At 42.6% G+C, this 25,629-nt stretch overlaps 1 protein-coding gene across 3 annotated transcripts in view; it reads right to left on the bottom strand.

Annotated features, from left to right (window-relative positions):
* The window catches only part of FYB1 (FYN binding protein 1), a 127,683-nt gene that overhangs the window by 26,629 nt on the left and 75,425 nt on the right, over positions 1–25,629 (bottom strand). For all 3 annotated transcript variants that reach the window (XM_054032106.1, XM_054032105.1, XM_054032107.1), the window contains exons 3-10: positions 13,252–13,435; positions 11,755–11,804; positions 10,622–10,641; positions 9,796–9,842; positions 8,006–8,126; positions 6,207–6,366; positions 3,773–3,917; positions 256–284 (exon numbers count right to left, since the gene is read on the bottom strand). In XM_054032106.1, the coding sequence (XP_053888081.1) occupies positions 256–284; positions 3,773–3,917; positions 6,207–6,366; positions 8,006–8,126; positions 9,796–9,842; positions 10,622–10,641; positions 11,755–11,804; positions 13,252–13,435 (756 nt within the window). The remainder of the gene's footprint in view (positions 1–255; positions 285–3,772; positions 3,918–6,206; positions 6,367–8,005; positions 8,127–9,795; positions 9,843–10,621; positions 10,642–11,754; positions 11,805–13,251; positions 13,436–25,629) is intronic.

Genomic DNA, 25,629 nt, shown 5'->3' with positions numbered 1-25,629 from the left:
CCCAGGACCGTGATCATGATCATACTTCAGATTCACTGTATCCAGAGTTGAAACTTCTGATTCATCCAAGTTTCCACAGGTGAAAGGCAACTGCATTAAACCATTGCACCTCATAGTTTACCACTTGCTAAATAATATTTGCATACTTGTGGGTAATTACCCCATTATCTGGAAACCACAAAGGTCTGCATCTGTAGGTAAGCACTAAATAAAACACACACACAAAAAAATAGATATAACAAAAATAAAACTCACCTCCAGTTCCACTTCTACCACCACTTTGGCTGGAAGAACAAAAGTTAAAGAACTTTTCATTCATTGTAAAAAGAAAACAACAAACACCCACACTTTTTCTTGACATATGCTCTAAATGTAGTATACTTTAATACACATGGATCCATCCAAATACTACAACCAAATCCTACATCTAGATGCTCAGATGGGCACTCAGGAAAGTAAATGTCCACGTTGCGTGCCTAAATACTGACCTTCTACATGCCCCAATGTACCAATTCTTTCTCTCTCTCTGTCTTTCTTCACCACACTCATCACTATGATATATGAGTGCCCATTAGGCACCCAAAATCAGAAATTGGTTTCTCTCTCACTGATGCGCAAGGGAGCTCCTCATCCCATTCATGAATGAATAGGCTCTTATATGAAGAGAGATGAACCCTAAATGATTTGAATATGTCAAATATTTTCTGTTAACCTAGTATTTTACTCCAAAAATTGCTGTCCCTACCCCCTTCCTCTGGAATAGATCATCCCAAAGAAAGAGGCACCCAAGATTATTATAAAGTAGCATTCCAGAAGAAATATGGGACAATTATCTATAGCCCTGTGTTTAATGTAAAAACAAACGGGGACTCGATCTTGGGAAAAAAGTTAGGACCCAAATTCTCTGTGTCTATAAACTAGTACAGATTCACTAAAGACAATAGAGCTGTGCCAATTTACTTGAGCAGAAAATTTGCTCCTTGTTCTTTAAAACATTGTTAGCAATTTCCAACAAGGCAACATTTTAATTTGATTTCAGAAAGAAGTGCTACTATTTATTTATATTTGTAGGTATTTCTATGGCACTCATCACTATATTTAATTGTAGATGTACTTTATGTTCCTGTTGACATCAGTGAGACTATTAATGGACTAATGTATTTCTTATTGTAAGTAAGGGTGGCATAACCTGACCCCAAAACTTTATTCCAATGTATATATAGATAAGATTCCATCCCCGATCATGCCATTTTCATAAGACATAAAGGTAAATAAATGAAATTATGACAATACACCTTAACTAGGTCTGATCAAGTGATGCCTTAATTTTCTAAATTTCATGTTCCTAGAGTATTCCAAGTGCTATATAAATTGGTATGAGCCCATTTTTCTAACTGTGATTCAATGCAATCAATAGCAGGGTTATAGCAACTTAAACATTCCTACTTTCAAATCAAAACCATACATAATTTTTTTTCTTTAAAATGCCTCATGCCATCAAATTTCAGTATATCATGAACTTCAGCAGTCTTAGGCTTTTATTAAACATTGGAGTCATTACCAATGACACATTACCAGTTACAATAAGTTTTCGTCAACGAGTTTTTTATTATGCGGATCTTATGTTGGTCTCAAAACATATTGGTGCATGTGTCAGATATTTTGATATATGCAGGATAATTCAAGCTCATGAACTGAATACAAGGCTATAAATCACTAGAGATGATAAAAATGCCAGAATATAGCTTGAAGGGCTTAATGAATTACAGGACTCTAAAAGCAAGTTCCAGCCCTTTATTCACTGTACAGCCTTTTACTGTTATTAGTATTACACAAAAGTATAAGGGATCATACTTAAACCCACATATATAGTCTACTATTTTCTGAATAATCCAGTTTAATAAATAAATATGCAACCATCCTGATTGGCTGTTGCAAACATAGCACATCTAAATTCCTTGAATTGAAATGAATGATTGTAATGTCCATCATGAAAAGGAGAGGTCTAAAAATATTTTTGCAGTGAGGTACCTAATGTTGGAATTGACTCTGACCTGGACTACTGAGTGTAGCTTGATTCACTGGTATGGCTAAACTGTGCTTGGCATAATCCAATGTGCAGCAGAGGAAGTTAGCTTTAAGCAACCTCTCTGCTCCCAGCTCCAGGGAAGCACTAGTTGCTCATTTGGTCCCCTCTTAAAATAGGGAGACAATACTATCCTGACAGCAGTTATTTTATGTCTATCTGCCCAGAGCACTCAGGGGATGTTTTGGCAGCTGAGGAAAAGCTGTGTGCAGCCGCAACCCAGCCACCCCCCCTTTATCCCAGCCACACCTGTATGTCAAGAAATGGGGAGTATCCTAGATACTAATAGGATGGCTGCATGACACTGGAGGATTCTCCTCCACAAGGGAAATCCTCCACAGCCTGGATATGGCATTTGTTGAGGCTGGGAGGTTAACTATATTAGCCACTGATCCCTCCCAAGGTCTATCCCAGTCATGCCTCCAAACATCTCTCCATATTCATGTAAAGAGACACAGAGGGCCCAAGGCTCATGGGCTGAGGGAATGCATGAGGGTGAGGAGTACACCTGTGCAGCTGCAATGCTTGCTTTGCTTTTAGGGCCTTTTGTACCTGTGGACTAGAAAGGGCAGCATGCGATTTTAAGAGAAGGAGAGAACTGTGTTGTTTGTTCTGTGATCTGTTTTGTGCTTCATCTATGGGAGTCCTGCATTTCATCTCATTGCCTTCTATGGAGTTCTGCTAGTATTTTCTACACTTCCACTATTATCATACTCCATTATGCATAAATGCTTCTAGATGCTGGATTCCTTCTTTCATTCTTACTTCTCTCACTACTTCATTCTTTTTAGGCCAGTTACATTTTTCTTATATGATTAGCTGTTTTTCATTTGCTACAAGAGTCTGTTTTATATTTGCAAAAATTTGAGCGGTGTCATAAATTGTGGTAAATAGAGAACAGCCACTCTGCTCACAGCCTAGCATGCATCTCACTGGGCCAAATCCTGAAGTACTTCTGAAGTCAGTGGAAGTTTTGCCTAAACAAAGGCAGTGTAACTACTGAAAAAGAATTTACAGATTTAATCCAGAGTTTGCAGTTCAAAGTCATTTTCTTCTCACAGAGAATATAATTAGCTAAATGAGATAGGTTTTTGTCTTCTTTCATACATCTCAACTCTTTGCAGAAGATCTGACAGTACGTTTTATGTCACCCAGTATTGTTTTGATTGTATTGACAGTCTGATGTTCTGAACCTAGAGCTGAAATGAACTATCAAATGATTTGGATGCCTGATTAAACAACCAAGATGGCTTCTGAAGCTGAAAATATTGACTAAGACAGGCATATTGAATGGATTGGCTTAGATACTGTAACTTAAAGTTACAGACTGCCTGGAAGGAAGTCCCACAATGCCTCCAACTCATACAGTGGGAATCATTAAACAAGCAGTATTTAATGTGCCATGGTAGTGAACTTCACCATGGAATTTGTAGTATTTCCCATTCTAAGTACAGGAAATATTATGGTAAAACTCAAATGCCTCAGACCAGCATATGCTGGTTTTTTAATTACGCTCACTGTAATTTCAGGTATTTTAAAATCTGATGTTTTGTGTCAGCAAGAATATATTCTTCTTCAAGTTAAAAAATGCTTTGTTCCTGTGTTGTAGTTTTCCTCATTTGGGTTGGTTGGGTTAAATCTATCAAATTAGATTAAATCAACTTCCTTGAGTGGATTCACACGTACCTGCTGATACTGTCCTGCTCTCCAACATCATCATAAACTTCTTGGTCATTGTCTACACGTCTCAGGGAAGCACTCAGGGAAGGTCTTTGTTTTCTTTTTAAAGAATCATAGTCAATCTCCACCACGGTTGTTTTAATGTATCCATCTAAAACAATGAAAACTTATGATCAAGCAGCAACAATTTTCATTTTAAAACTCAACAGCTAAGGAAGGACTTTAATAGAAGGCTGAGAACTCAAATGATTCCAGTTGTGTTGTGTGGCTGAATAACTCTATAGAAATTTCTGAATCTAAGCATGTTGGGCCTTAATTTCCTCCACTTACACTGTGCAGATCAGGTGTAACTTCATTGAATTCAATGGATTTAGACACACTTGGGTCATAGGAGAATCAGGCCCTTTGTCTTGGAAACATAGCCCCCATTATAAAGATGAGTTAACACTACATAATCACTACAGTGATATCCACTAGAGACAATGGGTCGGATGCTCAATTGTAGCAGAGGAGTGTGCAGTGCAGCTGGTGGGGAGATGGGCAAGTGGCAAAGTTGCCTTAAGACACCTTTTCTCAGTTAATCCTGGGGTTACTGTGCAAATGGCCAGTCCTCCAGCCTAACTTAAAGCAGTCTATGGTCCAAACAAGCTGCTAGATAGAGCACTAAGATGCAGGGACATTATAGCCACACTCCTTATGCTGTGAGCTCATAGAGAAGTACATAGAAGTCACTATGCCGGCCCTTTACCACTGCAGATTCAGCCTACATGGGGGTGATCCTCTTGCTACCTGGGTATCATGGCTGGAGGAGCAATACAAAGCATCTGAGGATTGGAACCTTTATCACTTGCACTTGACTTTACTGTGTAGATGTCCCTGGCAAATTTCTATAATAATAAGATGGATTTAAACACTGTATCTGCTAAGCGATAAAATGATAGGCATGCTGACTACACCGACTGTATTTGACAATAAGCATGAATATGTTCTTTCAAAACTGAGAAAAGCACATAGGAATGAGCCCTGAAAACCCTTCCTCCTCTCCTGCTGCAGCAGCCCAAATTTCTGATGCATTTTCCCTCTAACCTACATCTGAATTCCACATGAAAATTAAATAACTGGAGGGAGGGGGAATGATGGAAAATTGGAAAGTAAATCACAAAGTCATTGTTGCTTATTTCAAGTGAATAATTATAAATACTGTTTTTTATACCATTTGATACTCTCATTCCCTTTTCAAGCCCTCCCCTCTCTTATCAGTTTGTACGCTTTTAAGTAGGCAGATAAGATTCAGGTTGAAACATTGATGAACTAGGCTGAGTCGTACCTTTAACCTTCACCCATGGGAAGGCTGGTACAACTTCTGCTTTTGCTGAAATGAAATCAGTTTATGACAAGCCAAAATAAGTGAAACTAATTGGCTTGTGACAACTCCCCTACAGAGATTTTTTTCTGTGTGTATAAAACCTCCCAAACAGAACATATTTTTAAAAATGAGAGGTTCTTTTCAACTATAAATTAGCATGCCCATTCTCATAAAGCACTTATGCCCTGATCCAGCAAAGCATTTAAACGTGCGAGTAGTCCCACAAAAGGCAATGGGACTACTAATGTCCTTGAAGTTAAGCCTGTGTTTAAATGCTTTGCTGGCTCAAGACCCTAATGCCCGTGTCTCTGTAAATTAGACACCAGATCCTCAGTTGGCGTAAATGAGCATAGTTCCACTTATTTCACTGATTTACACCAGCTGATGATCTGGCCCTAGCTGCATATGTGTGTGTGGGGCTGGGGCTGGGGCTAAGGGTAGGGATGGGAAAAAGAAAAGATACATTTTAGATTTCAAAAACAACTTGTGATTTTAGGAATCAATATTCAGATAAAAAGTTGGAATGTTCCCATTTTTTCTTGAGCCTGGTAGGAAGTTCTAAAGGCTACTTCTCTTCTTACTTACACTCCTCTTACTTACACCCGTCTTATATCTGTGTAACTCCAGTGACTGTAAATGAGGGGAAATTTGGGCCCTTCAGTCTTTTGAATGCAACATTTTATCTAATCTAAGCTCTCTCTTTTTTTGACTGCTCTTAAAATACTTCCGCAGAGTCAAGCTCCAGTGCTGATCTAAGGCAGACGCACTGAGCCACGTCCTCAGTGGGTGTAAACTGGTGTCGCTCCAGTGAGGATCTGGCCCATTGTCCTTAACTAATCCTAGAACCTCTACGTTTGACACTCTATTGTACATAAGTTTACGGTACGAGCTGTACCCCACGTCAGAAGAGCACAGCAGGATGAGCTTTGGCAGTTTATGCTATATGTCCTTGCCCATGTTGGCTGGGGACCCAGCCTAGCTAATATTACTCTCCCATGTAATGCTGTGTGTACTCAGGCAGGCAGTGTTTGACAGGGCAAACATTCAGGGGTAAAGTGGAGAATCAGAACGTACAATATCCTTTTGTTGTCCTGCCCAGCCACTTTCCTTCAGGGTTGTCTGTAATACGGATGATTTCAATATTATCACCCTGTTTCACAGTCAGCTCATTCTTCCCTCCCTTGTAGTCCATGCAAGCTTGTGCCTGATGAAGGACTTGAATGGGTCCGGATAACTGCACAGAAAAAGCAATAAGAGAAGTCACACACACATACAAACATGCAGAGGATGTGCTGATTGCTTTGACGAAAAATCAAACGAAATACAAAACCATAATAATTTGTTTTCAGTACCACCCACATGAGTGAGGCACTTTGCGAACAAACACAAAGGCACAGGCCCTGCTCCGAACAGCTTACACTTTAAAGACAAACTAAAAAGCAAAGGGTGTAGGGGAGGGGTACAGCATATAATTAAAGCAGTTGAGGTACTAATTGGCCACATCTTGGTAACACAATGTATTAATAACATAGGGCTAGATTATATAATCCTTGTTCACATAGGTGAACATTTATTTACTCACAGGAGCAGTTCCATGTACTTCAGTAGGACTGTTCATATGAGTAAGTGCTGACCAGCACATAATGATCTTTTTTTCAAGATATGCTGTACAGATGAGCCCCAAGTATCCAGAAGCTGGCCACAATCAGCCAGTTTCTTGAATTCAGGCATCATGAAAGAAGTGGCGTGTAGGACAGATTTGATTATGGATTGGGTAGTGGCCATGTGGAGCAGTGCAGGAAGGGTGTTCTGTGCATTAGGGGCAACAAAAGAGAAGATATCTGTTTAGATGAACACACCAACGTGTTTGTTTGCATGTTTGCATTTATGGATAATAATACATTTTAGCCTCCATGATAGGATGATCTATAGCCTAAAAACTCTGAGCATGTTAATGCATATACTTCAGCCAAGGATTCGGTGTGAGAAAGGGATTTGGGGCCAGATCCCTGAAAAACACACACGTAGATACATTGCTATTGTGTCCACTATTTACTATCCAAAGTGCCAAATCTTCTCAGCCTTTCCACAGTGGTGGGATGCCCTAGACACAAGAATCACTGTGGTTTCTTTGGTTTCTCTGCAGGGACATGGCAGAGGGTTGTGGGCAGGAAACAAGGATGGTGGAGAATGACTAGTGGGTTTGCAGTCTGCATGGCTCCGCTGGTTACAAACTATGTGTAAAGGGCTTTGGGGCACAATGAACTGGGCTCACTAATACACACCATGGGCTTTAGTAGTGGCTCATTCCCAACCTCTGAATTGAGCTAGGAGATTTCATACTTCTGTCCCAAGTGTTGCTCCTCCATGCAAAGGTCATTTACAGGTTCAATCCTGGAAGGTGCTCCAGCCCCAGTTAAGCAAAGCATGTGTTTAACTTTAAGCATGTGAACACTGTGGACCTAATTCTCCTTTTCACTAAGGCCCCTCTATGCTACCTTAGCAGTGTAAAGGGGCTGTAAACTGTAAAGTACAGTTATATATATGTTAAGGCCCTTTTACACTACCAATGGACGTATAGGAGACTTTGTGGAAATGAGAATCAGGCCTGTAAGCACTGAAATACTTGTGACTTCAATGGGAAATTTCACATGCTTAAATTCAAGTGTGTGTTTAAGTTCTTTCGGTGCCAGCTGGATCGAGGATCGAACCCTTCCTGAGGCTTAGTCCAGGGGACAAACAAACAAGCTGGTATCACCATGCAGCTTTGCAGCCAAATTATGTCCTTTCACTGTAATGTATGTTTTAAACCATACAAGGCTAAATAATGCCTGATGCACTTCTCTGTGTAGCCTGCTAGAAAGGGACCTTACTTTGAACTTCTTTCTGATTTCTTGCTCTTTCTTTTCTTTTTCCCTTTGTTCTTTCTTCTCTTGTTCCAATCTTTTCTTTTCTTCCTTCTCTCTCTTCTTTTCTTGTTCTTTTGATGTGGCTCTGAACAATGAAAACAGATTATTTCACAGGTAAGGGGATGAATGTAGAAGCGAGTGGGCAGAAGTGGGTAGGCCCTCACTAGAGCTTTTTCTTCCAAGATCAGCAAGAGCAGCTAGGAGGAGACTTCTCCTAATAAGAGCATGAAAATACTTTATGAACCCTATGGTGGTTGGTCCTGCATGGATGAGCTACATATGGGAGAGGGTATTTGGAGACCCTTTCCCTACAAGGCATGTGCACAGGATGCAACCATAATTTAGCTGGCTATGCTGGAAAAGCCCAAAGTGACAGTAGCCCCAGAGGGTATGTCTACACTGTAATTAGACACCCGTGGCTGGCCCGTGGGGTTTGGGCTAAGGGGCTGCTTAATTGCAGTGTAGACATTCAGGTTCAGGCTGCAGCCCAAGCTTTGGGACTTTCCCACCTCGCAGGGTCCTAGAACTCAGGTTCCAACCCGAGCCTGAGACTGAACCTGAACGTCTACACCACAATTAAACAGCCCCTTAGCCTGAGCTCCAGGAGCCCATATCAGCTGGCACAGGCCACCCACAGCTTTTTAATTGCAGTGTAGGACATGTCTGAGAGGCATGGCCCTGCTCCTGCATGCTGGACAGCATCAGCAGGTGAGCCCTGGGGTGGAATAGAGAGGACTGGCTATAGCGTTGGAATGTGTAGCAAGATTTGTTACTTCCCAGCACCCTGGAAGCATTGTCCCTAATGATGTTCTTCCCCACTGCACAGCAATGAGTCTCACAGGTATAATGTAGCCCCCGTTTTTTGTGTGCTTCTGTTGAACTGACTTGAATGGGCCCAGAGGTTGAACTACTGCATTACCCTGCGTACAACTCAAATGCACCTCATTTTGAGAGCCATCACTCATTTCAGTCTCAACATCACCTATGTTCCATGCATACTTTGTGTCCCCTTCACTTTTATTGTTGAAAATCATTTTGCCTTAGAAATAAAGAATCATAAAACTACCCAAAAGACAAGCCTTCCACAGTGCTTTAGCTTTCCTGCATGAGATATTTTTGTGTGTCCCTCATTTTGGGTCTCTGTCACAGGTTGCTTCCCACATGTGGGCCTTAGGAGGTTGTGAGGTAGGCTGCTGGTCCCTTCTGATGAGGGGCACTGCAGCAGTTCAGTGGGAGGGAAGCTTGCATTTCTGCTGTCTGTACTGTCCCTGCTCTGTGGACACACAGTGGGTTTCAGATCCGTGGAGATGTCAATCCAACAGTTTCATGAGCTCTACTAAAATTCACTTTGAGAACAACAACATTAATAAAATAATTCAACTAGCATTGGGGTGGTGGTGTTATATTTTGTTCCCATTTCAGGCAGTAACTCTGTGCAGCAGCTCAGCCATGTTCCAAAGAGCTGAAGAGCACACTCTTTTACTACCCAATTCAAAATAGTCACAGGACTTCATTTGAGGAAGCATCTCTACCCGCATGCTACATCTAGTTCTAGGAGGGAACTAATATGTAATATGTAAACTGATAGGCTTTCTTTAGGGAAGATGATTAAGGTGGATGGAGCCCAAGATTGCAGTGCAGTCAAGCTTCTGGGCCAGATGAAGTATATTTCCTAGCATATTTCGTAGTGATCTGTTTCTTCATTCAGTAACAAAGACACAACGGATTATAGCTGTATAAGTTAGATTTGATACCTGATGTCATTGATATCTTCATACGTCTCTCCATCACTCTCTTGACCCTATACGAAAAATTAATCATGATTCAGTCTCCAATGGCCCAAATACACTGGAGTTCAATTTTATAGCTAGATACAAACAGACATACATTAAAGCAGAAAAATAATTAATTGAAAATGCATTTAATCTTTCCATGCCCAAATTACTAAATTCAGGGGTGGCCAACCTGTGGCTCCAGAGCCACATGCGGCTCTTCAGAAGTTAATATGCGGCTCCTTGTATAGGCACCGACTCCGGGGCTGGAGCTACAGGGACCAGAGTTAAAAACTAATTATGGGAGATGATGCATTGAGGGGGGCAAATCTATTGAAGGTATTGGAATAGGGCTCAGATTAGAGTTCTGTTCCTGACTCTGCCAGAGACTTATTGTGTAACCTTGGGCAAGCCACTGAGGCCCTGATTCAGTGAGGCACTTAATCACATGCCTAATTTTAAGCACATGAGTAATCCCACTGAAATCAACAGGGATACTCACGTGCTTAAAATTAGGCACGTGATTGAGTACCTTGATGAAATAGGCCTATATTTCTGGAAAATTTCAGTGAAACTGAAATGTCAGTGGAAAGTGGAAATGGAAGATTTTGTGAACTTTTTGGCTTCTGGCCAGCTTTATAATTAGTCCCACTTTTGTTCTGGATTCAGCTACTTTCATTGTTGCCCTCTACAGTTCTCCAATTTATCAGCAATATACTGGATCTATTCTGCAACAAACTGGCTTTTCTAATGCGGTCATGTATTGGAAAGAATATGTTTTCAGTGTGTTATAAAGGATAATACTTACCCCATCTGTATTTCCATGACCTGAATGACCAAAAATAAAAATAAACAGACTATTATTTTCTTTTGTAGAGAAAGTGCCTCATGCTGGTGCTAACTATATGGACACATACACAGCTGTACCTTAACTAGTGCCAAATATAGATTTATAATGAATCTTATCTGTTTTAATGAGGATAAGAATGGAAACTAATTGGGATGAACTAAGCTTCCTACAGTGGTACTTTCTAAACTTCTAGCAGTATCTGATTTAAGGACTTTCTCTTCATCTGCCATAGTGTGCATTGTATCACATACACCTCAAACCAGAATGTTCACTTTAAAGCTTCCTCAGAGACAACAGTGTCCTTGCCTATCATATCAGTTTACAAAAATCCAACCACTTACAAGCAAGGAAGTGAATAGATAAGAACGAAAAATTGTACACTGGTCACATAGGGCTAGTGCACCACCAGCCCTCCACAGCCATGGCAGGGAGTACGGAGGCATAAGGGCTGTATTCTCCTGTGCATGCTCGCTATACTATGGCCTGCAGCGTAGGAAGAGAAGGCTAGGCAGAGCTGCTGATTTTCCCAGGTTGTGCAAGTGGGTAGCAGGCTTCATCTCCACCCCACTACATGCTGTGCTGGCCAGAATATTGAGTAAGGTACACTGCGGCTGGTATAGCCCTGGCACAGTTTACTTTCTTCCTAGGGGAGACCAGGAGAGAGAGTCATAATCTGCTTCTTGGGCTACTCCTGTACAATACAACTATGTGCTGGCCCTTGCTCAGGGCAGATGGCAAAGTGACGCTCATACCTAACAAGCAAATTACTTTTATCCAGTATAAAAGCAATGCATTTTCGTGAGAACACAACAACTAACTCTGAAAAAAGAGTATTCATTCCAGATCAGCGTTGAAAGTTATTAGGCTCAGCAAATCTTCCAAGCCAAAGTTACGCGGGTGCTAAAACAAGACTTTCTAAGAGAAAGTGCCTGCCATGTTGATTGTGGAGTGGTTAATGCTGTTATAGAATGTACACCACTCCAAAATATGACTTGCAGTTCAATAACACTATAAATATTTATGCCAGTCACTTATATTATAAATACAACTTAATTCTTAAATGGTTGCTATTAGTTAAAATGTATTCTTACCGTCTGAACCAAATTCAACATCATCGTAACTTTGTTCATTGTCTGGACTTCTGTGAATATGAAAAGAAAATGTGAAATCTGAGAAGATAGTTCCTATAATTACACCTTGGTTTAGCTTTGTTCTGCTGCACGTGCCAAGTATTTGGGACATTGACTGGATAGTCTGTTCACTTTCAGCCCTAAACTATACAGAGTTTAAATCTGTGTTTAAGTACAGTTGAGATTCCCATAATGGATTAAGCGTGACTCTGGTTTTTAGACGGTGGCATCTTGACTCTGAACATAAAAACAGAAAATAAATGAGCCAAAGGCACTCATATACAAGTGTGGTATAAACACAGTAATTTGGCAGACCGACAGACAGACAGAATAGTCAGAAAGCTGTTTGGGGGTTTGGAACACTAATAATCTCTGCAGATGCATAAGCATAGCAACATATATTTGCATGTTATATAGGTCCTTGCAGGCAAAGAGAAGAAGCTTGAATCTTAAGCAGACAGGACGGAGAACGTACAGGAATGCTTTTTATAGAGGCTGTGGGACCTGCTGTGGTTTAGCTGCTCTCTGGCCACTAGATGGAGCACTTAATGTAGTTCATACTCAGTAATATATTTGTTTGGGTTCACGAGAATTTTCTATCTGAAAATGTTTCTCAAGTTCAAGAACAGCAGCGTCTTTAGACTGTGTGCTTTCACATCATCAGTAGAAACATACAGTGTGCTGTGTGGTAAGACAGAAACCTCTTATGTCTGATAGATGCTCTATGTGTGCAATAAGTTGTTTACCGCAAAATTGCTTATTCTGAATACTGAACCTGCTTCCATTTTCCTTTTCACTTTAGAAACATATGCCTTTAACCCTTTGGCTGCCAGCAGGTCCCAACTTGGCAAGCCAAATTTGAGAAGAGCATGAAAATAGCACCACAATGGGTAACAGAGGCTCCGAAATTTAAAACTATGAGCCAAGTTCCTCTCTCACGTGTGCAGTCTCACTGACTCTCCCCAGCCCTTTTGCGTGGTATGCACTGACTGGTGGCCATTGACTTCTCTGTCTCTTCCCTCCTCTGCCATTGACCCAGAGTGCTGGAGTAAGGTTCTCAGTTGCTGCTGCTGGCTGGACTACTTACTCCCTACACACAAGGGCGAGGACAGAGCACCTGCCCTTATACTTTTGTGATACAGGACATGGAAGAGTTTTCTCCCACCATCACCTGCAGAGTGGGAGGGAGGGATTTGATAGTATATTTCCAGGGGCTGGCAGCAATCAGCTGAGCTGAAGGTCTCATCAGCTAGGGCCCAATTCAAGTTCCATTATAGTCCATGTAAAGACTTTCCATCACTTTAATAGCAGACTCAATGTGGTGTGAAAGCTTGGGTCTCCAGGCACCTGGGAGCTGGCCTTAAACTGCCACTGCCTGAGCATGTTGGTCTCCCATGATAGACATGAACTGGAAAGTAAAAGCAAAATATAAGCAAAACAGATTTCATGTTCACTTACGAGGGATCAGAGCTGGGTTTGATGTTTCTGGGAGGTAGGCTGGGAACTGGTGGTGCTTGTGTTGATGGGTGAGAAGCTGAAGGAGGAGGAGGAGGTGGTGTCTGTGTAGCAGAAAGGGAGGGTGGAAGTGGAGGTGAGGAGAGCACTGAGTGGGAGATCTGTTTAACAACTTCTTTGTTAGAGCCTAAAACCAACAAAACAAAGACAATGTATCTAGTTAACAACTCAAGATGATCCAAAGACAAAACATTGCTTGTTTAGATAAACTCTAGATATAACATATTAATAGGAAACAAACCCAGAAATTAACATGTTATGTAACGACCGTAGATGTGTATGGTGCCTTATAATACATATATAGACAGATATTATTTGTATTATCACAGCATCTAGGAGTCCCAACCATGGACCCATTGTGCTAGGCACTGTACAAACCAGAACAAAAAGATGGGCCCTGCTTCAAACAATTTACAATCTAAGTGTAAGATAAGAGACAACAGATAGATACAGTGATGCTCTGTACCTCGGGAGAACATCCTACACCCCCATGTTCATCTTTATAAAATGATTGTGTGGTATCCAATGCAAACTTTGTCATGTTGGGTGTCCTCCGAAGGCTCATGATGCACTGAGAATGGTTGTTATAGTGATGTTAAAGTAATTGTTACAGTAATGTTATAGGTTTAATTTCATATATATAGTTATGAGACTGAAAATGTATCCTCATGGCTTAAAGCAAACCCAGGCAAAAACTCTCCAGAAGCAGAGGGGCAGTTCACACCTTCTCAGGGCATGGATGGGACAAACCCAGCCCACCCTCACAGGAACAAAGGACACTGGCCTAGGCAGCAACACAAGAATCTGTAGATTCTCGAGGGTGTCACCCCCCTTCCTTTGGTCAGTTTGGAACTGTGATGAGGTAATGCTCACCTGACCCTGAAGTGGGGAGGCAATGCCAAGAGGGAAGAAAGGACATGATAGAAGGGAGAGATATTTGCCATGCTCTCTCTCTCTTCCACCTACAGCTATAGACACCACCACCACCAAGGGTCTGAAGCGCTGCTCAAAGGGGAGAGCCTGGCTGAAGAGCAACCAGCCAGCCTGTGGTGAGAAGCATCTAAGTTTGTAAGGGCATTGAAAGTGTTAAGATCAGCTTAGAATGTGTTTTGCTTTTATTTCATTTGACCAACTCTGACTTGTTATGTTTTGACTTATAATCACTTAAAATCTATCTTTAAAGTTAATAAATCCGTTTGTTTATTCTACCTGAAGCAGTGCATTTGGTTTGAAGTGTGTCAGAGGCTTCCCTTGGGATAACAAGCCTGGTACATATCAATTTCTTTGTTAAACTGATGAACTCATATAAGCTTGCAGCGTCCAGCGAGCATAACTGGACACTACAAGATGGAAGTTCCTAGTGTTGTGTGTGGGACTGAAGATATTGGCTACTGTCATTCAGATGCACAATCCAAGGAGTAGCTTACTTGCTAGAGGCTGTGCGTGAACAGCCCAGGAGTGGGAGTTCTCACAGCAGAGCAGGGTAAGGCTGGCTCCCAGAGTTGACCTACCAGATCACTGGTCCAGATACCACCAGAGGGGAACGTCACAGTGGCACAGCAAGAGAGAGAGCAAAAAACAGCAGCTGGACCTGCTAGAGAAGCAGAACCAGAACCCCCAATGACTCCCATCACTCCAAAAATCCACAAATGGGAACTCTTATGTCCTGCATACAGTGAAGAGGATGATATTGCTGAATATCTGACTACCTTCGAAAGGCTGTGTGTAATACAGAAATCCCTGATAATAAGAGAGTTCCTACCCTGATTGTGAAATTTACTGGTAAATCTCGAAATGTATTCAATGGAATGCCTATTGAAGATGCTTTAGACCAGGGGTAGGCAACCTATGGCACGCGTGCCAAAGGCGGCACACGAGCTGATTTTCAGTGGCACTCACACTGCCCAGGTCCTGGCCACCAGTCCGGGGGGACTCTGCATTTTAATTTAATTTTAAATTAAGCTTCTTATACATTTCAAAAACCTTATTTACTTTACATACAATAATAGTTTATTTATATATTATAGACGTATAGAAAGAGCCATTCTAAAAATGTTAAAGTATATTACCGGCACGCAAAACGTTAAATTAGAGTTAATAAATGAAGACTCGGCACACCAGTTCTGAAAGGTTGCCGACCCCTGCTTTAGACAATTGTAAATTTAAAGATACTGTTTTGCAAAGTTTTCAGATTACCTCTGAAACATATTGAGTTAAACTTAGGAATCTTAAGAGGGATATTGGTATGAGTAATGGGGAATATGTAAACAAAATGAAAGATTTGTTGGGAAAATGGGTGAGGGGATGAAGAATTGGCAAGTTTTGAGGGAATGTTGGATCTTATTGCTCAAGAGCATTTCCTAAGCTTACGTAAGGCTGATGTAAAGCGATGTCTATGGGACAAAGATGTAAAGGTTGTGGATGAGATGGCTTTTTTAGCTGATGCCTTCAAACAGAATCAGGCATCTATTGAGGGCAGGCCACAGAAAGAGTGGTTTAAAACTGGTGGGAAGGGAGGATCTCATTTTGCCCCTGGGAAGAAAGAAGGGGTTTGGGAGCTTAAACGTTCTCTTACCCAAAAACATTTCTCTAACCCTCATCCCAAATCTCCTGTAAAAGCAGAAGAGCTCAAAAGGTGCTATCAATGTAATTCCACTGATCACCCGAGGAATAAATGCCCTGTGCTAGGAGGAAGCAGGCAACCAATAGCTCATGTTAGTTCTGCAGTCCTCAACACAGAAACCCCCCAAGCAATTGAAACCTATCATATTGGTTCTGTGAGGTTAGCCTCTGCAGAACCAAATATGGAGCATCTTAAGGCTGTCCAAATTAATGGCAGGGAGTACTTGGGGCAGAGGGATACAGGGGCTCAGATCTCTCTGGTTAAACAGAGTGTGGTCCCAAAGGCCAGTATGTTGCCTGGCCAAATGGCAGAGATCATGGGGGTGGGTGAAAGCAGATTCCTTGTACCATTAGCTAAAATCCATGTGGTCTGGGAAGGTTTGGAAAGTGTTTTGACTGTGGGGGTAATGGAACACCTCCTATTCAACCTGCTTCTTGGTAATGTTTTTTTCCGTGTAGCTCAGGTTAAAGTATTTGCCTGCAGCAGGAGGGAGTTTTATGCTGGGACCCCCAAGGGAAAGGGTGAGGTCTCAGGAACTGCTGAGAGAATGGGAGAGAGTCGTCTTGATTCTTCTGCAGCAGGGAGAAACAACATGCTTCCAGGTGGGAGGTGGTTGAGATCAATTCCTGCACTGCAGCTGGAGGCAACACCACATCAGGAAAGGATGGAGGTGTAATGCCTGCCAGGGAGAGAATTGTTCAGGTTGTTAGCTGCCAGCAGGTTGCAGCTGAACCAGAGTCAAAACTGGCTCTAGGGAGCATAGAGCAATGTGTCCCAGAGGAGAGCCCCCAAAAAGGGGCAGAGGATCTCAGAAACCACTGAAAGGTGAGTGAGGATTCCTGTGACTCTGTAACACAGGGAAGCAATGTGCTTCCATGTACGGGGGGAGGGGACTGAGACTAGCTCCTTTCCAGCAGAAGGCAACATGCCCTCAGGAGCAGGGGCAGGAGAGGTGTTGTCAGTGATTAAAGAAACTGTCCCAGTTGTTAGCTGGCAGAGTTCTGCAAGTGAACAAGAAATAGAACCCTTCCCAGGGAGCACAGAGAAATGTGTCTTAGGAGGGGGCCCAGAGGAGGAAACTGGGGAAGGAATAGTGGGGGTACAGGAATGTCTCCTCTCCAGTCAGTTGGAGCAGGATGCCCAGGACACTAGGAGGATGGCTCGGTCAGCATCTGTGCACCCAGGCACTCAGCCTGTGACCCAAGTTTTGAGAAGGAACAGTGTAACTGACCTCCTGGAGGGGAGCAGTCACACAGCTGACTTCTCAGGGACAGAGAAAGGGGTGGTGGAGGGTACCCCAATCCAGGTCCCAATTTTCAGGATGCTATTTCTGATAAGTTTTTGGAAAGTAACTGTGTCTCTTTAAATCAAGATGCAGCTCCAATGCCTGCAATAACAGAGGAGTTGGGACCAAGAAGTTTCCAGGTGGTAGTTTGTCAGAATACAAATGACCCAACTGACAGAGAAGGGGGTGTTTTCCCCCAGACTGGCGAGACATAAAGAGCAGTTATGGGAAAGCTGCTGGGAAAAGGAGAATCTGATCAAAAGGTAAACACACATAGGAGGGGGAAAACACAGGGTAACCCCAAAAGGGGAGTTGGATTTGCTGCATATGTACAGTCCTGGGGTTGGGAGACCGCTCCCCAAAGGGCCAGCCAATGTGCAGGATACCCCTGAACACCTATTGTGCCAGACCTTGAGACACCAAAATTCCAAAAACATGATTAAATTAAGAGCCCACACAAAGAGAAAGACTGGAGGGAAAGAAAAGACGGTGACTGATTAAATGGGAGAGAGTCAAAGGACATCATGGGTAATAAACAAACTAACCTCAAACTACACTATCTAAACAGAGGGCATGGTATCATAAAGATACTTGTAAACACCCATCTGTGATAAAAAATTTGAATTAATGTTAAATTTTGGGGATAAGAATTATGACACAGATGTTAAACCTTATGATAATGCTACTTTTGAATTATACCTGTAAACAGCTTTAAAGCTTATCACAGCGGAGAAACCATAAAAAACCTGATTTGCTGCGTGTGAATGAGGAAACTGAGGCACGCTGCCTCATGGCCTTAATGACTGGATGCCAAGAGAACTATAACACAAACTGCCTTTGAGCTAGTCAGTGACTAAGCCTCTTGCAATAAACTAAGAGGGGAGGAGTGACTCTCTGTACCTTGGGGGAACACCCTATACCCCCATGTTCATCTCTATAAAATGATTGTGTGGTATCCAATGCAAACTTTGTCATGTTGGGTGTCTTCGGAAGACTCATGATGCACTGAGCATGGTTTTTATAGTGATGTTATAGTAATTGTTACAGTAATGTTATAGGTTATAATTTCATATAGTTATGAGGCTGAAAATGTATTTTCATGGCTTAAAGCAAGCCCAGGGAAAAACTCTCCAAGAACAGAGAGGCAGTTCACACCTCATCAGGGCATGTATGGGACAAACCCAGCCCAACCTCACAGGAACAAAGGACACTGGCCTAGGCAGCAACAAAAGAATCTGTAGACTCTCGAGGGTGTCACCCCCCTTCCTTTGGTCAGTTTGGAACTGTGATGAGGTACTGCTCACCTGAATCTGAAGGGGAGGGAGGGCAAAGCATGGGGGAAGAAAGGACATGATAGAAGGGAGAGACATTTGCCATGCTCTCTCTCAATTCCACCTACATCTACAGACACCACACCAAGCAACTGAAGCACTGATCAAAGGGGAGAGCCTGGCTGAAGAGCAACCAGCCAGCCCGTGGTGAGAAGCATCTAAGTTTGTAAGGGCATTGAAAGTGTTAAGATCAGCTTAGAATGTGTTTTGCTTTTATTTCATTTGACCAAATCTGACTTGTTATGTTTTGACTTATAATAACTTAAAATCTATCTTTATAGTTAACAAATCTGTTTGTTTATTCTACCTGAAGCAGTGCATTTGGTTTGAAGTGTGTCAGAGGCTCCCCTTGGGATAACAAGCCTGATACATATTAATTTCTTTGTTAAACTGATGAACTCATAAGCTTGCAGTGTCCAGCAAGCATAACTGGACACTGGAAGATGGAGGTTCTTAGGTTAGTGTGTGGGACTGAAGATATTGGCTACTGTCATTCGGATGCACAATCCAAGGAGTAGCTTACTTGCTAGAGGCTGTGTGTGAACAGCCCAGGAGTGGGGGTTCTCACAGCAGAGCAAGGCAAGGCTGGTTCTCAGAGTCAAGGATTGGGGTGACCTAGCAGATCACCAGTCCAGATACCACCAGAGGGGAACGTCACATACAACAGTGGGGATATTACAAGGAAACAATTAGGCAATACTGGTCAGCATGCTAGGCTGTAGTATCAGCACACCAGCCAACATTAAATAATTCTAATATAATAGGTGATGCTGATAGTGAAGCCCAAAATTAACACTGCTATTTTTTTTCCATTTTAAGACCCTGTTTTCAGTTGCGTATAACTTTGCCAAACTTTAAACATGGGTTGAAATTTCCCATGCTAGGCATCTGCCTCACACTGAATTTTTTAAAAAAAGAAGAACAGGAGTACTTGTGGCACCTTAGAGACTAACAAATTTATTAGAGCATAAGCTTTAAATTTGTTAGTCTCTAAGGTGCCACAAGTACTCCTGTTCTTCTTTTTGCGGATACAGACTAACACGGCTGTTACTCTGAAACTTGAATTTTTTAAAGGGTTTTAGCAGTAATGGTTCATCTGTATCTGTGAATGAAATTAGGGAAAATACATTATTTTGTTCATGATAAGAAAATCTTACAATTGTTTCATTGAGAAGCTCTGCCACTGTCATTCATTGGAGCAGGGACTTCTAATTTGGAAGTGGTGTGTGCGTGTGTGTGTTGCTCTGGTGTTAGGGATCTATTCTTTGCTGTCCCTGTGAAAATCCACCTAAATCTGGCCAAGTTATAAACCTCTGAATAATCCCAGTTCACACATGCTAGTAGTCTTGATCTGAAGACATCAAGAGATGGAGAATTCACCACTTCCCTTGATAGTTTGTTCCAATGGTTAATTACCCTCACAGTTAAAAAACTTTGATTAATTTCTAATCTGAATTTGTCTGGCTCCAGCTTCCAGTCATTGGTTCTTGTTATGCTTTTCTCTGCTACATTAGAGAGCTTTACAGTACCCAACGTTTTCTCCCTGTGCTTTATTGATATTGTGTAGTGCTAGTTTTTTAATCAGAATGTCATGCAGTATTAAACCAAACTCCTTACAATAGTCTAAGTATATTACAACTATGCAATTACCTTTGTCAACCAAACTTGTAATCTCATCAGTGAATGAATCAGTTTTGTTTGACAAGACCTATTTTCAATAGAATCACATTAACTGGCATTAATTATAGTCTTATCCTTTAGTTCTTTATTAATTGAATCCCATATCAGCTTTTTCATTATTTTACCCTGTGCAACTTTAATTCTGCCCTCTTGTGCAGTCTTTAATTACACAATCACATTCTGCTCCCACCAGTTGTTTATTGACTTCTATTGGACCTACGTGCTCAGCATAGAGTAAGAGCTGTAAAATCTGGCTCTTCGTGATTTGTACTAGGACACTGTTGGCACTTAACGTATACTAAGTAATCACATTTATACTCAAAATGTTTCCTTTTTCTTTGTTTTCTGTAGGCCTCATTATCTCCTGTCTTGCACCTTGTGTACTCATCCACACTTGTGCAAACTGAAACCAATGTGGGTGCAAAATACTTCCATTCTAGTACTGAAATTAATGGGACTATTTGTGTAGGAAAATACCACTCAGTGGAAATAGTGCTGGCAGAATCAGGTCCACAGTGATTGCAGATTAAGCCATAATGATGTTTCAATACTGCTTCTTTTCTGTTTTAATTGGCTGTTTTGAATTAACCTAAGTTCCATATTTGTCTGTTTCTGCAAGTCTTAATACACAGCACGGAAAGTTTAATACACAGCATGGAAAGGAGCTATATTAGTGATGGAATTGGAGTCAGCTGGGAACGCTCAGGTAAAACAGAAAGAGAAGCAATAATGAAATATCATTGTGGTTGCACATGTAAATCAACACCATTCAAAGACCTGGTGAATCATTATCATTGTGCACTAGCCTCAACCACTGGCACACCAAATGACTCCTTCCTCTCCTTTGCAGATCTCTTTGGCTTTCAGACATCCTGCACCAGATCCAGACAGAAGGGTGGAAAGCCGAGCACTGATGGCAGAAAATGAAAGCTGAATCAGACAGGATGACTAACAAATTCCTCAAAGCCTGTGCTGAGGCTGTGTGAGAGGTCAAGAGAACCTTCCTTTTAGCCTCCATTGAAGCTGCCAAATCCCACCCCAAGGAGCTGGCCAGGGTGTAAATTGCTTCAGCAATCCTGAGTACCTACAACCTAGATCAGAGCTAAGTACCAAGCGCTGCAAAAAATTATCATCCTACTTCACAGAAAAAAACACACACATTGGGAAGCCTCCTCAAACAGCATGGATCCACTCCACCTGCACCCACCAACCAACAGCCCAGCTGCATTCCCACAGGTCAGTACACTCACTCATTAGGAAGTTCTGGACACATCTAAAGGAGTCCCAACTCAAGACTTGTGAAATTATACCTCCACCACTAGACCCCTCACTTGTGGAGTCCCACAAGGAACAATTCTGTCTCCAGCTCTTTTCAACATTCAGCCATTAGGTGTACTGGTCATACAAAATGGACTCAGGTGCCAGAACTATGCAGAAGCTAAATAGCTCCACTTATCCTTCACCACAGATGACCATACCACTACTAGCAAGATGGCCCTGTGCTTGGATAAGATCAGCTCATGGATGAAGAACAGCTGGCTGAAACTGAACCCAAGCAAGACTGAGGTGATGCTGGAGAGCAGAGGACAATACTTTGAAAAGTTTGCCATCATGATGCCATCACCTTTGATTGAAGATACACACCCACAATTGGTCATTTCAGTCCATAGTTTAGGAGTGCTCATTGATTTCTCACTGATGCTGAGCTCTCACATAGCAGCATCCATGAGTAATGCTTTCTATCATCTCCAGTTGGCTAGGAGGCTCTGTCCCAACCTGGTAGAAGGTGACCTGCCCTCAGTTATTCATGCCTTTGTCACCTCTTGGCTAGATTACAGCAATGTGATATATCTGGAATGAACCCTTCAGCACTTAGGAGATACAGAACACTGCACATCTCCTCAATAACACAGGCTACTGTGAGCACATCACATCTGTCTTCTGCTCTCTACACTAGCTTCTTATAGAATTTTTAATCAAATTCTAGGTGTGGCCCTTATCTTCAAGGTGCCCCAAGGCCTGGGCCCAGGATATTTAAAAGACAACCTAAAACCCTGGGATGAAGACCCTGGTTGACAACTAACCCCTTCCCTTGGTACAATGGAACTTTCTATTGCAAGGGTAGAGCTTGTCTGTGTGAGACTGAGAACAATCTCGGGGGCTGGTCTGATACTGTAAAATGAATTCCTCTAGGAACTCATCACCTTCTGCTCTGAGTGCAAGGTGAACTTCTTTGACCTTGCCTTCTCTAACACAAGTACATAGAAATATGCATATTAACACAAAACAAAATATCTACCACAACAAGACCCTCCACTGCACACGGATCTCCTCTGGGGAGAGGATGAAAGAACAACATGTGATAGCTGTGCAGTCACACTGCTTAATGCACTACTGGAAGGCACTCAGATACTATGATGATGAGTGCAATATGAGAACCTATATACATAAGAATGTCCATACCAGGTCAGACCAGTGGTCCATCTAGCCCAGTATCCTGGCTTTTGAAAGTAGCCAGTTCCAGATGCTTCAGAGGGAATGAACAGAACAGGTCAATTTCAAGGAATCCATCCCCTATTATCTATTCCCAGTTTCTGGTACTTGGACGTTTAGGGACACCTGGAGCAAGGCCAATAATAGCCAAGTCCTCCCCAAACTCATCTAATTCTTATAATGAATTGAATCACTAGGGCCTACAGGAACTCCTCACTTAACGTTGTAGTTATGTTCCTGAAAAATGCGACTTTAAGCGAAACGATGTTAGCGAATCCAATTTCCCCATAAGAATTAATGTAAATGAGGGGGGTTAGGTTCCAGGGAAATTTTTTTCACTGGACAAAAGACTATATTATACACACACACACACACACACACACACACACAGTATAAGTTTTAAACAAACAATTTAATACTGGTACACAGTGATGATGATTGTGAAGCTTGGTTGAGGTGGACGAGTCAGAGGGTGGGATATTTCCCAGGGAATGCCTTATTGCTAAATGAACTAGCAATTGACTGAGCCCTCCAGGGTTAACTCTCACAACACTCTACAAGGCAGCAGAGGGAGGGCAGACAGAGACACACTCCCTGTGTGTGAGAGAAAAAATGCGCATTTCCCCTTTAAGTAGCTGACCCCAGGCTTAAGTACACTGCCCTGTTAATTAAATCAGCTTGCTGAGACTGAGCTACTGCCTAGATGCTCCCTCTGTCTGTCGGATGTCCCCCCTTCTCTATGGAAGATGGGATAAGCGGGGTGCAGGAGCAGGGGGGGGAGACACCCTTACATTAGCCCCCCTCTTTCCCCCTCCCCCCCCCCCGTACATCAAGCAGGAGTCTCTGGGAGCAGCTCCAAGGCAGAGGGCAGGAGCAGCACATGGCAGTGGGGGGAGGGACAGCTGTTGCACAGGGAACTTAGGAAAGAGGAAAGCTGATAGGGGGGCTGCTGGTTCACCCATTGTTCCAACCACCCACCAGCTAGCTGCAATGGGCTGCTCTTCCTGCAAGCAGTGGACAAAACAGGTGGCTGCCAAAGATGTTAGATGGGAGCATTTCATAACTCATTAGCATGTTCCCTAATTGATCAGTGACTTAACATCGAAACAACGTTAACCGGGTCAACTTTAAGTGAGGAGTTCCTATAATTCTGTCACATTTACACTGATGGTTCTTTCCTATGCAAATAGTTGAATTTGCTTTAATGGGACTTCTTATTAAGCATTGTGAGTATGCTTTCAGAATCAGACTGAAATAAAAATGAAATCTGGATCTGATACATGAGAGCACTTAAGCATGTGCTTAAATTTAAGCCTATGCTTAAGTTCCGTTGACTTCAGGACTTTTGTTTTCCTGAATCAGGAGGGAAATAAAAAGTGATCAGTAAAATAAGAGTAAAGAAAATTTTTGTTTACATTATGAACCTCTGCTTTTGAGGTATAAATCATGGCTGAAGGTGGTTTCAAAAAGTCATAGCCTGCTAGACTGTTTTCCATAAAAACTGGCTATTTTTCACAACAATTGCATAAAACTCATCAGTTTGAACACTTTTAGTTACAGGACACCTCCTGGGGGAATTCTGCCCCACTGTGCGGCGCAGAATTTTGCAGAAATTAATGTTGTGTGCGCAGAATTTCCTTTTCCCCACAGAAATGGGCTGTAGTGCTGCTAGCTGCCAATAGGGGCCACTGGATCTGGCAGAGCCCAGCTCGCACCTAGAAGTCTCTGCTGGGGGGAGGGAGAGGACGCTAGAGGGTTCCTGACAGCTGCAGTTCCCAGCATGCCCTGGGGGAAGGAGGCAGCAGTGCACAGGAAACTCCATGCAAGCCTGGGACCGAGCATCAGGCTGTTTTTCCCTCTGGTTCCTTGGGCTCTGGAGGGGGGAGAGGGGAGGGTGTCTGGGCTGAGGGCCACGGCTGGGCTCTGTGGGGGGAGAGGAGCGGGTATCTGGCCTGGTGGGGTGTGGATGGGCTCTGTGGAGGAGGGGTTCAGGTGTAATGGCTGGGGGGGGGTCCTGTGGCTGGGCTCTGGGGGGGGGGGGGGGGGAAGGGGTTGTGGGTGTCTGGCTCTCCAGCTGGACTCTGGGGTGGGAAAAGGGGCAGAAAAACAGGAACTGGGTTGTCATAGGGGTTTCTTTAACTCTCTACTCCTCAGGGAATTTTTGTGTGTGTCTGTATTGTTACAGACATACTTGCTGACAGGTATTTTGAAATACATTACCAAAATAATTGAAACTGGTGTGATTATGTAGTGTTATTTTGACAAATAAAATTTGAAAAAATTTGCAGAATTTTAAAATATTGTGTGCAGAATTATAATTTTTTTGGTACAGGATGCCCCCAGGAGTACTGTATCTTCCACGGGGTAGATTGTGCCTAGCCCTTATTCCATGTTTACATAGGAAGTGCTTGCACAGAGAGGCCAAGCAGAACTGCAGCCCCCTGTGTAACAATAGCCACTGCATTCAGTGGTCATTAACCCCTGATCCATATCAGGTGATGGGGACTAGTAAATAAAAACTAGTCTTTTACCAGCATGTGTATGACACCTTATTACTGTGCACTCTGGGGACTGTAGGGGATGTTCTATCCCTGTTCCTCCACAGATGATCCAGGGCACCTCTAAGGGCAGAGAGGAAACAGGACCATGGGTCAACCCATTATACACCAGCCCCTGCAGCTGGCCTGCCATAGCGAGTGATAGTTTCCTGCACCCCACACAGTGATGTAGGAGAAGCGGCACAGCCTAAATGACACAATCAAGTTCTATGCAGTGTTGTTGTAGCCATCTCGGTCCCAGGATATTAGAATGACAAGGTGGGTGAGGTAATATCTATTATTGGACCAACTTCTGTTGGTGAGAGAGACAAGCTTTCAAGCTCATCAACAGAAGCAAGCTCCCCCCAGACC

Source organism: Malaclemys terrapin, chromosome 6 (genome assembly GCF_027887155.1).
Source record: "Malaclemys terrapin pileata isolate rMalTer1 chromosome 6, rMalTer1.hap1, whole genome shotgun sequence".
NCBI lineage: Eukaryota > Metazoa > Chordata > Testudines > Emydidae > Malaclemys > Malaclemys terrapin.
Note: the sequence above shows the minus strand (reverse complement) of the source record. Positions and strands in the feature narration are given on the sequence as shown.